At 38.6% G+C, this 12,943-nt stretch overlaps 1 protein-coding gene across 5 annotated transcripts in view; it reads left to right on the forward strand.

The window, feature by feature from the left end:
- Positions 1–12,943, forward strand: part of nckap1 (NCK-associated protein 1) — a 214,952-nt gene that overhangs the window by 83,253 nt on the left and 118,756 nt on the right. For all 5 annotated transcript variants that reach the window (XM_043693453.1, XM_043693454.1, XM_043693456.1 and 2 more), the window contains 3 exons: positions 1,667–1,823; positions 3,708–3,764; positions 11,888–11,984. In XM_043693453.1, the coding sequence (XP_043549388.1) occupies positions 1,667–1,823; positions 3,708–3,764; positions 11,888–11,984 (311 nt within the window). The remainder of the gene's footprint in view (positions 1–1,666; positions 1,824–3,707; positions 3,765–11,887; positions 11,985–12,943) is intronic.

Genomic DNA, 12,943 nt, shown 5'->3' on the forward strand with positions numbered 1-12,943 from the left:
TGCATGAACACAGCTGGCAAACAAGGGCAGAAGGTAATCAGGAAGGTTAATGGAATGTTGGCTCTCATTTCAAGGGGCTTGGTGCAGTAGAGTAGTCTTAATGCAACTGCAAAAGCTGCTGATGAGACGACAGCTGGAGTACTTTGAGGGGATTTTTGCTCTCCTTATTTAAGGCAAGATATTATTTCATTGTTGGTGTGGATGGATTGTCTTATTAGGTGAAACAGGTTGGGACTTGACTCAACGGAGTCTAGAAGAATTAGAGGTGAGCTCGTACAGAATTGTTAAAGGTTTTGACAGGGTGTGGGAACAGAGGACATAGCTTCAGAACTAAAGGGTGTCAATCTGAGACTGAGATGAGAAATTTCTTCTCTTGGAATTGAGTGTCTTTGGAACTCCTTACCACCGAGAGCTGTGGGGGCAGAGTCCTTGAGTATATTTAAGGCTGAGACAGATTCTTGATCAATCGGAGAACGGGAAGAAGGCAGGAAAGTGGACATGAGGAATGTCAAATCAGCCATGAGTGGGCTCAAGGGATCAAATGTCATTTTTAAATTCCTTCACGAGATGAGGGTGTCACTGGCTTGGCCAGCATTTATTGCCTATCACTAACAGTTAACAGTCAAATTTACTGTGGATCTGGAATTACATATAGGCCAGATCAGCTGAGGATGGCAATTTCCTTCCTTAAACGATGTGAGTGAACCAGATAAGTTTTTCTAACCATCAACAATGGACTGATGGTCACCACTTAGACTTTTTTGTTGTCAGGTTCAAATTCCACCACGTGCTGTGGCAGGATTCAAACCTGGGTCCTCAGGACATGACCTAGGTCTCTGGATTAACAGTCCAGTGACAATACCATTAGGCCATCACTTTCTTACACTCACTCCGGCTCATATTTCCTATGGGCTTACCAAAGTTAAATTGATTAGCTTGTCAATGCTGAGCTTATCCTTGTTAGTTTTTCAAGCAATGATGTCAAGTTTGCAGTTCTCCAGGGAAATAATTATTGTTCCATTTTTAGTAATTTTTTAAAAGTGTGTTTCACATGATGGTAAAGCAGATAGAATTGGTTTGTATTGCACTATAAAGTAGTTATTTGTCTCAGCATTCCAACACCACCTGGATAGCCATCCATTAACTTGAGATGAGACAAGACTTTATCCACAGTGTTAGTTGCAACAGTTGCTGTTCCATACATCAGCACTGTATTTGTTGACTGACATTGGAACTTAGTTGAAAATATAGAGGTCATGTTAACCTTCAGTTTTAAAATTCACCTTGTTTTGAAGTCTGTCAGTTGCCTTACCATTTCTTTTTCTGTGTAATCTTCTCCAGACCTTCAACCCTCTACGATTCTGCGCTCATCAATTCTGACCTCTACAGAACTTAAATTGATCCATTGCTACTAGTTGTACTTTCACCTGCCTAGCTCTTGAATTTCCTCATGAACATTCATCCTTCAAGACACCGCTTCAAGTCTCAGCCAAAAGCTAGATCAAAAACAAATCCGTCCACCTGATCCTTTGCATAGATTGGTGTCAACCTTCACTTTATAAATTTCCTATAAAGTATTTGGGGATGTTTTATAAATATAAACTTTTGTTGTGAAAAAAATGTTGATGCAAAAGTAATATTAACACATATTTTACCTTTTTGTTAGTTGGTTTTATCCTTTGCCATGGAAACCTGAATTCAGATGCTGCAGCTCTGAGCCTGTGGAAGATTGCCCTGCAGAGCAGTTCCTGTCTTGCTCTCTTCAGGGATGAAGTATTCCATGTTCACAAAGTCGCAGAAGACTTGTTCATGAACATAAAAGGGTACTGTTTTTTTCTGAGTTTCGTAGTTGTACAAAATCCCATTGAGTATTGATGTGTAATTTGTAACATACGAAGTGTTGCAAATACATTATTAATAATTATGGAAGCAAGTTTAGATTATGCTGTTTTGATACATGACAATAATGAATAGTATTCATGTGTACATATTATGTTTGGAGATTTATAGTATTTGAAAGATGAGCTTGAGTTGTTTACTTGACAGGTATGTTTTGAAACAAACTAATTGTACAGTTGCTGTGATTCACAATGGTGACAGCAAATCAAAAAATTAAACCTGTATTCTCCATAAATTCTAGTTTATAACTGATAAAAGGTTGGGAATTTAAAATTGAGGCAGAAGTGTGTTTTAAGTTCTTTGCAGTTAATACATTATTTTTAAGGTCAAAGTCATTTGGAACAATTTCCTAAATAATTTCCATTAAGGCATGTGATCTGGTCAGCTGTCCAGCAGAATATTTGTCCTGTTACTGAATTAAATGTTTATACTGTTCACAGCAGTTAGAAACGGATCAGAGGCTGCTAATATACTGTGGATGTAAGAGTCAACGTTTCAGTTCAGGGAAACAGTCACCCTAGCAGAACTATTATTTTGTGGAGGCTCCAAATGGTGAGAGTTGAACAGAAATTCTCAAATTGCCAGAACAGAAAAGACGTTTAGGCTATCAGGAATTCCATGCTGGCAGACTTAGACAGAAGTCCTAAAATTCTCACTGTCCAAAAAAAGAGAACTAAAGAGTCTGTTAAGTAAGAGTTAAAACATTGATGTCGGAGTGATAGTTCTGAGATATGAGGGATTTTGTTGGAAAAACGTTGAAACTTTGTTTTCCTGTTTAAGATCTTTATAAACTGTTCGCTTAATAGCGTTTGTTTTCTTCTATGCAATAACCATATGTTCTTTTGTTGAAGAACATGTGCAGCCCCGTGAGTATCTGTTTAGCAACTAGCCACTATGCGGAACCAAAATCAAAAATAAACCTTTATCTATCAAACTAAGTTTCATCCTGGAATTTGATATGTCCATGATTATCATCAGCTAAGATCATAATATAAGTATTTCCCAGTGCTTGCTCACGCAATCAGACTATTCATTACTATATTTGCTTTTCACATTTTTGTTTCAGAGGACAACCGTTAGTGATTTTTTTTCTGAATAAGTATCAATTGTTGTGTAATCACGTTTACATCCAAATTGTTAGGGTGGGCTGTAGAAGTCAAATTTATTGAAGTTAAGAAATCTAATTGAATTAGATAGTTTAAAATCTTGGTACTTTAAATGCAGCAGTATTTAAAACCACTCTTAAGATTTTCTATTTCTTGAAGTTTTTTCAATAATTTGTACGGAAAATCTGATGAGGTTAACACGTTGTATTCCCCAAATGGCCTTGGGGATAATTATGTTTGGAAACATGATGCTGATATAATCGTAAATAGCTGCAGCTAAGTGGACTTGACTGCTATCCAACCAAATAAGATAAACTTGGATATAAGATGAAATTTCATCATTTTTTAAACTCTGCTCCTGTTTACTGTTTGTATTTCCAAAACGAGCACAATGAAATCGAGTTATGAAGTTGAAACAAATATGGGATGGTTTTCAAGTTTTCTTTATTAAACAAAAGAAATCCTGATTCTTTTTCTAATACCATTCTAAATACTGATTTTCTAGCTCAAACAAATTGATTAAACATTTTAAAAAGTTTTTTTTGTCTTTGCCAGCAAGTAGATTGTTAAATTGTTCAGTTCTCCTCTAAATGTACTTTTATTGTGGAAATTACAATGGGTTCTTGTTTGGTTTTCAGTGTTCTAAATTTAAATCAGTCAGCAATGGTAATCACAGCATGAATTTGTACTTCATTTTCACAGCTACAACAAACGTATAGCTGATATACGTGAATGCCGAGAGACAGCGTTATCGCATGCGTAAGTACATAATTTCAAAAATATCTAAAACATTTCGATAGCAAAAAGTCTCAAGTATTTGGCAAACATAGCAATCAAGGTGAAATTAAAATACATTTCATAATATTTATCATCAATTGGACACACATCTTTACATTTACTCTGGATGTTTGTAAAGTCACATATAGTTAATGTCATCTCCTCATTCCACTATAAACATCTTAGACCCAGGATGACTGTAAGTGAGCTGTGTGACACCCAAAATGTGGAGTTTTGTAGCACATATACAGTACTAGTTATTCAGTTGACCACTTGTTGGCTGATTATTCTTTTCGTATAATCCACCTTATAAAGCTAATATTTATTTTGCTTCCAGTAACCTTTCATGATCCTTTCATGCAGCTGTTGAATTCCCTTTTGAAATCCTTCGAGACTGTTTTTGTAATAGTTTTGGAGTAGTAGAAATTCCAATTCCAAATAACCTCTGCTTCATGAGAAAATACTCTTTTTATTACTTTCAGTTTATAATGTGTTGTTATCGTGTGGACGGTGGAGATAGTTTATTGCCCTTCACAAGGCATCTAGCATGTTGAAAATTTAAAGTATCTTGCTCACAGCCCTTCTGCTAGGATTTTCTTCTTCTGACTTAATGCTGCTTTTGGCAGTTGGACTGGGTAGCTGCAAGCGTGTTGTATAATTCATTCTAAAGGCTTGTAGGATCAATAGGTTATTCAGTAATTGTCTGAAGTATGTTATGAAATAAAATAGTCCAGTTCTGTTGACAAGTATTTTTTGTTGGTTATGTCTAAGGATAAAAGCAATTCTGGTAACTCCTGTTAAACTTCAAAATTAATTTTAAAATACTTGGTTCATAGTATTACTTTGCAAGTAATAAGTGCTTCTTTATCAATTTAGATAATCACAACTCAGTTTGATGACAATTACTCACTCACTTAATCTGAATTTATCTGAATACCATTTTTTGTAACAGCACTCCTGAACTAAAATTGACTGGGAGTGGATTACAATTAGTTGTACTTTAGCTTGCTGTTGAGTCATTTTTAGAGGTAGTATTGACATGTACAAAAACAATGCAAAACCTATGGCTCTTACATAAGGAGGACACTGCCTCAGATTGCTGTCTAAATGAGCCAGTATGTTTTTCTACAACATGGATTAGATTAGATTAGATTAGATTACTTACAGTGTGGAAACAGGCCCTTCGGCTCTTACATAAGGAGGACACTGCCTCAGATTGCTGTCTAAATGAGCCAGTATGTTTTTCTACAACATGGAACTGTTGTTATTACACAGTGATTTTGTGTGAACCCTTACAGAAATGTTGTGTTAGTAAGTTGACCAGTAAATAAAGTGCATATTGTTTGCCTCTTGAACTCCCTTGGAATTCAACAAATTTGGCAAATAAATAAACCTCCAGATAAGTTCCAGTTTCAAACTGTGAATGAAAGTAAATCCTGAGGCTTGAAATGAGTAATGTGTTGATCAGTTCTATTCATTTTATTGTTCTTATTTTCCTGTGGAGAGTTCTGTTCTGATGTATTCTGACTGTTTGACATAATACAGAAAGGTTTTTGAAAATTTCATTTTAGTTCATTGAATAACTAGTACCATAACTCACTTGTGTAAAAGTCACCCACGTAAGATTTGGCCTAAGAAAAACAGAACTTTTCATCTTACTGATAGACCAAGATTTTTAGGGATTGAGTCGTGTTGTAATTATGGGTTACTTGCCAGGTGTTACTACGGTTCATTTAATTTTACTACACATGCAGGAACTTCTTCATTCCGCCAATTCTAATAGCAATCGTCCAGTGAAAAGGACTAATGTGTGCCACCTGATCCATTATGGTGCCTTGAAGAAGGAAAAGCATGTATATAGTTCAAGTTAAACTGGAGAGAAAAAATGAAGGAAATATTAACAATCATTGGCAAACAGTCATCTTATCATCTGCAGACCTACCTGACTGCAGGCTGTCAGAGGAACAAAGGGTACATTTCAGAATTCAAAACCAGTATCCCGTGATGCACAATGGTTGTGAAAAGACAAATTTGGTATTCTATCACAAAACGAAAATTTAATGAGGTTTGCCATTTCAGCTCCAAGATTCCACTGTTGTGTCAACTGACACTGAAAAAAGATTGTTGATTTAATTAGACTAGTTTAATAAGATGTATGATACACTAATAAACTTTGACATGTCGTTTAACCCAAGTGTTAACAAGATTGGCTAAAAGCTACTTCATTGTAAAGATCACTGACCAGGAATAACTGGAACAACTTGGATATTGGAAGATGAAAAAACATTCATAAATATGGAAATATGTGAGCATCCTCAGTAGCAGCATTGTGCCAGTGGGTTATAGATGCATGAAATCAACTTGATCCCAGTGGGATGAATATTCTGATGACTGGAAATCTGACTTCAATGATCATTTAGTGCTGCTTTACTGACTATTTTTTGGAACTCTGCATTTCTGACCAGAACTTCTGATTTTGGACTCCCCAGAAATAGTGTATCCAGTCAGGAAAGACTAGTACAATGTGGGATCAGCACTGGAAACCACATTGTACCAACTTTTCACAGTAATAACTATTGTTTTTCAAAGTTTAAACATCTACAACCTCTTTGAAAAGTGTATATAACTGAACAAGGTAAGTGGACAAGGGGGTCAGATGGCAGCTAAATGAGTATAAGTTTGGGGAGAAGTTAGGTGGGAGAGGTGGAGGATGCTCAGGTGTAAGGAATGGTGGATGCAAGTTGCATGTCAAAGCTTGAGTGTCTGAACATGATTAGAGTATGATTGGGGGATTGATTTGTGAATATTCTATTGCTTTAAGAGGTGTATTTTGTCTTTTTTTAATAAAAAGAGAGGTTGAGCCAGAGGTACCGAGTGGTCTTTTCCAAACCAATAAAGTGAGACCGTGGGAAGTATTTTGAAAAGTTGGAACAATAGAAGCAGCGTGAGTGGGTGGGGTCAGGCTCCCACGGAACCAAGGTTTTAGTTTGGCTTTTAGTAACTATTGAGGTTTGGAAGCTGCTGTACTTATCTCCATGATACAGCAAAATGCTTGAGTTCTCCCTCTCTCAGCATTTTCTCTTGATGTTTTCATTTTGAACTGGAAACACATCGCATATGAGACAATCTGTTGTATTGAATTTGCCTCTGCCAATGGTGTGTTTTTCAGATATTACTATCTTGGAACAGCTAATCAGTGGTAGTTAACATACACAGGTCGTTCTGCTAGAATGCACATTTCCTCAGCACAAATTTGCTGTAATGTGATTGACGAATTGGGGATGTTATTTGTAAAGCGCAAACTTTTAAAACATCTGGCTGTATTGCAATTACATCAACAACACTTTGAGTGCTGTTTCTAAAGTGCAATTTTTCTATAATATAGGGTTGCACAAAGACACAACCGTCATGTTATAGAAGACTTGACCCTATATTGTGCTAAGTATTTTGATAAAGTTAGAGCAGGATTCTGGCAAGTATTACATGTACTGGAGATATGCTCCAGCTCTCGCCAACAAAGCTGGCTGGAAGGGTGAGCTATGAGGAGTACAGAAGTCAGTTGATTTAGATAGGCTGGGTGAGCGGGCAAATGCATGACAGATACAGTAAAATGTGGATAAATGTGAAGTTTTCCACTTTGGCAAAATTGGCAAGGCAGATTATTATTGAAAGGAGGGGGCGGTGCGGTGGTGGTAGAGGAATATTTAACAAGACCTGGATGACCTCATGCCCCAGTTGCTAAAGGTAAGTGTGCAAGTGCATCAGGCGGTAACGAGGACAAACTTTATGTTGGCTTTCATGGTGAGATGATTTGAGTACAGGATCATGGATGTCTTGCTGAAATTATACAGACTATTGGCGAGGCTACACTTGGAATATTGTGCAGGGTTGGTCTCCTTATCTGAGGAAGGGTGCTCTTGCTATAGAGAGAGTGCAGTGAAGGTTTAGCAAATTGATTCCTGGAATAGCAGGACGGACACATGAGGAGACACTGCGTCGGTTAAGATTGTATTCACTGAAGTTCAGAAGAATGAGGGGTATCTCATGGAAACCAATAAAGTTCCAACAGGACTAAACAGGGTAGTTATAGGAAAGATGTTCCCAATGGCAGGGAGTCAACAACCAGGGGTCATAGTTTAAAGATAAGGGGTAAAGCTTTTAAGACTGAGATGAGGAGAAATGTCTTCACCTAGAGAGTGGTGAGCCTGTGGAATTCAATGTTGTTGAGGTCAAATGATTGCATTTTCAAGAAGGAAGTAGATTTAGCTCTTGTGGCTAAAGTGACCAAGGGAATTGGGGTTGGGCAGGATTAGTATATTGAGATTGATAACCTGCCACGATCATAACAAAAGGTGGAGGAGGTTCGAGGGGTTGTCTGGCCTACTCCTGCTCCTGTCTTCTATGTTTCTACGTTTTAGTGCAGCTACAAAATGTGAGAGAAACCTAATCCTGCAAATTCAGTCATCAGAACACTCAATCATAGGCAAAGTAATGGAAGGTGTTGCCAGCACTGCTAAATCAAGTGACACTTATTCAGTTGTAAGGTCACTGACACTCATTTTATGTTCTAGCAAGCCCACTCAATAGCTGATCTCATTATGGCTTTGGAACAAATGTAGACAAAGGAGCTGATCTCGAGGGGAAGTGAGCATGACTGCCCTTGACATAAAGACTGCATTTGACTGTACCCTATCGAGGAGGAGTCCTAGCAAAACTGTCATTTGTGGGAGTCAATTGAAGTCATCGACATTGAAAATGATTGCAGTTTTTAGAAGGCTGTCATCTTAGTCATGTGACATCTCTGCAGAGTTCCTCAGGCTAGTGTCAATGGTGCAACCATCTTCAGCTCCTCCATTGGTCACCTTCCTTCCATCATGAGGTCTGGAGTGGGGATATTTGGTGATGGTTGTGCAATATTCAGCATCATTTACACCACCTCAGATCCTGAACCAGGCCATGTCCACATTGAGAAAAACCTGGACAACATTCAGGCTACAGCTGAAAAATGGCAAGTAACACTTGTGCCACATAAGTACCAAGCAATGAGCAACTCCAACAAAAGATGATCGAACTATCACCCCATGGTGTTCAATGACATTATTATCACTGAACCCTCTACTGTCAATATGCTGGGTTGTGCCATTGGGCAGAGATTGAACCAAACCAGCTATTTAAATACTGTGGCTACAAGGCTAAGTCAGAGGGTAAGAATTCTGAGAGTAACTCACCACCTGACCCCTAAACGTCTGATGTGCAAATCAGGAGTTTGATAGAATTCTCTCCATTTGCCTGGCTGAGTGCACCTCCAACAACAGTCTCAAAGCTCAGCATCATCAAGGTCAAAGCATCCTGTTTGATTGGCATCCATCCACACCCATCAACATTCACTCCCTTCACTACTGACACACAATCATAACCATATATACCATCACATACAAGCTGCGCTGCTGTAACTTGCCACAACTCCTTTGTTAGCACCTTCCAAACATATGATTTCTTATCACCTAAAATGAAGAAGGCAGCAGGTACATAGGAACATCACCACCAGCAAATATCCCTTCAAGTTACACCTGGCATCCTGACCTGGAACTCTGTTTCTGGTCTTTCACTGTTGCTGGGTCAAAATCCCAGAGCTTCCTGATAGCACTGTGAGTGTACCTCAAGATTGCAGTGATTCAAAAAGACAGCTCAAGAGTCACCTCCACCTTTTCGAGAGCTGCAGGCATAGGCAGTAAGTACTTAACTAGCAAATGAAATTGGAATTCTGTGAAACAACCAAGGAATGCATAGTTTATGGTGCTATCAAATAAGTAATGTAAGCAAATTATGAATTCTGTAGTGTACATTTTTACTGTAATCCAGTGGCACCTTTTCTGAGCACAAATATTGCACTTATGTCAATCTTTCATAAAAATTACCCTGTAAAAGTAAATTCCATAACTTCTGTCTTACTCATGGTGCAATCAATTATTTTATGTGTAGTGTTTAGTAGGAGTATTTATTGTATCTTGTCATGATCCACAAGGGAAAGTGTGTTGACAGTTGAGTCATCACAAAAAGAAAAATTTAATCAAATTACTCAGTTCCCAGTTTCCTTGCCTGACATACTCAGGTTAATAGAATACACTACTAGGCTTCTATACTTAACAGAAAGTTACTGTTTATTAGAAATTATTCTGAATCACAGGCGAACAAAATATAACATCAACAACGTTTAACACAGTAAAAAAATCACACAACACCAGGTCATAGTCAAACTGGTTTATTTGGAAACACTAGCTTTCGGAGCGCTCCGAAAGCTACTGCTTCCCGGTAAACCATTTGGACTATAAGCTGGTGTATGATCTTTATACGCCCGAGTCCAACACGGCACCTCCAAATCATAATTTTTAACACTTTTGCTGAAACTCTACTCCTCCTTAAACCATTATGTTTGCCTGCAGATTGATTAGATTAGATTAGATTACTTACAGTGTGGAAACAGGCCCTTCGGCCCAACAAGTCCACACCGACCCGCCGAAGCGTAACCCACCCAGACCCATTATCCTACATTTACCCCTTCACCTAACACTACGGGCAATTTAGCATGGCCAATTCACCTAACCCCTGCACATTTTTGGATTGTGGGAGGAAACCGGAGCACCCGGAGGAAACCCACGCAGACACGGGGAGAATGTGCAAACTCCACACAGAGAGTCGCCTGAGGCGGGAATTGAACCCGGATCTCTGGCGCTGTGAAGCAGCAGTGCTAACCACTGTGCTACAGTGCCGCCCACACAGAAAAAAGTGAAAGGTGGAGAAGAAAGTATTAAGGGAACACAATTGCATAACATCTGTCCACAGAATTCAATAGGTTTCTTTTTACTTCTTCCAAGTCCTGATTTCTAATTAGCATGTTCCAGTCCCCTCAGTTTATTACTGATGACACAGGGCAGCAGGCAGACTAATTGTTCAGTCTCACAGTCATAAATGAGAGACAACAGTTTATAAGCAAACAGTGTGTGAGAATAGTTACCCATACACTAATTTCCTTTCCTTCGCTGCAAGGAGAAAGGGACACTGCTGTCAGTTTAAAATCTGGAGGCTTTCTGCAACTGTTTTGTTCACACACTGCATATCTACCTATTCAGGAGTCAAAAAGCTGTTGTCATTCTGTGAGTATTCCTGACCTACGCAATTGCACCTCATTGAAAAACCACTAAGCAGGCTGTTGCTGGCAACATTTTGGGGGTTTCTGGGAGATCCCCTCATTCTTCTGAACTCCAGTGGAAACAATCCTAACCGATTCGAGATCTCCTCATATGTCAGTCCTACTATCCCAAGACTCCATTTGGTAAACTGCATTTGCTACACTCCCTACATAGCTAGAACGTTTCCTCAGGTAAGGAGTCCAAAACTGCACCCACTCTTCCAGGTGTGACTTCACCTATGCCTTGTATAATTGAAGTGAGACATCCTTGTTACAGTCCTTGATTCCTCTTGCTATGAAAGCAGACATACAACTTGGCAGCTTTATTGCCACCTGCACCTGCGCTCTTACTTTCAATGACTGGTGTACCAGAACACCCAGGTCTTGTTGAAGAATCGCTCCTCCTTCTCAATTTACAGCCCTTCAAATAATAATAATTTACCTTCCTATTTTTGCTACAAAAGTGAAAAACCTCATGTTTATCCATGTTATGCTGTATTTGCCATGCATTTGTCCACTTATTCTGCCTGTCCAAATCACGGTGCAACATCTATGCATCCTCCTCACAGCTTACCCTTCCACTTTGTGTCATCTGAAAGTTTGAGGTATATCATTTGGCTCCCTCATCTAAATCAATAACCTATGTTGTTCATTAATCCTCCCCATTCCTGGACAAGGCAACCGTGTAAATACAAGTCACGATGGCTTGCTTTAAAACTGTACCCATCTCCTTCCACAGGGCGGTATCCTCTGTTTAAAGCTATATCCGTTTGCCATTTTAGTCCACAGTACAAAACTACATGTCAGAAGATGATGTGCTCTTTTACAGTATTTTGTTCATATTTCTATACGTTACCATGTTGCTTTTCTAAATGTTAACTATATTTATTTTCATTACTTATAACCCCCCCTCTAGTGGCCCGCTGCACAGAGAGCGGCGCAAATTTTTGCGGTCTGCTTTAAAGGAACTTGCCACTGTTCTTGCTGACCAACCAGGATTGCTAGGTCCTAAGGTACTGAATTTATATTGACACTAAGTTATGTTCTTCCAATAGAGTTCTCGTTAAATAACTATTCTTTGCGAAGCTCTTGTTGATAGTGTCTGTTTTTCCTGTTAATACCAGGAATATTTAGCATGTTGAAGACAAAAATGCACTTAGCTTTTGAGTTTCATATCCTGATGTACTGTTAATTTTATCTCTAGGTTGTAAAAGTTTTATCATACTTGTAATTAAATCAGAAAATTGATTTCCTCTCTGGCTGGACCCCTCACCCCCACCCCTGCAGCCCCAACCAAAGTTCCCCATTCTCCACACTCATCCAAATATGTTTATATTTGATTTAGAAAAATGCTGTAATTCAAATCCGGACCTTAACTTACTCCTTTAATAGTAACTGAATGTGTAATATTTTCATTTGCATTTGCTAATCATGATATGCTTTGACATCACAAATGAGGTGACATCAATGTAGATGGTGAGCAAGTGGTTTCCTTGGTGAAACTCTTCGATCAAAATGTTAGGAAAATCCATAATCTGTCAAATAGGTTTAAGAAATTATCATTTTGATTTTTCTAGTACTGGGAATTGAGAAGCGAACTGTTTTAAATATTTATCAAGTCTTTTACACCATAAAAGCTCCAAATGTAATTTGGGTATATGATCCAGCAATCTAGCTGTGAACTTGAAAAATTCCCGGGGAATTACAGGCCAGTTAGTCTTACTTCGGTGGTAGGTAAAGCAATGGAAAGAGTACTGAGGGATAGGATTTATGAGTATCTGGAAAGGCACTGCTTGATTAGGGACAGCCAGCACAGATTTGTGAAGGGTAGGTCTTGCCTTACAAGTCTGATTGAATTCTTTGAGGAGGTGACCAAGCATGTGGATGAGGGTAGAGCAGTGGATGTAGTATACATGGATTTTAGTAAGGCATTTGATAAGGTTCCCCATGGTAGGCTTATGCGGAAAGCCAG

Source organism: Chiloscyllium plagiosum, chromosome 7, assembly GCF_004010195.1.
Source record: "Chiloscyllium plagiosum isolate BGI_BamShark_2017 chromosome 7, ASM401019v2, whole genome shotgun sequence".
In the NCBI taxonomy this organism is placed as follows: domain Eukaryota; kingdom Metazoa; phylum Chordata; class Chondrichthyes; order Orectolobiformes; family Hemiscylliidae; genus Chiloscyllium; species Chiloscyllium plagiosum.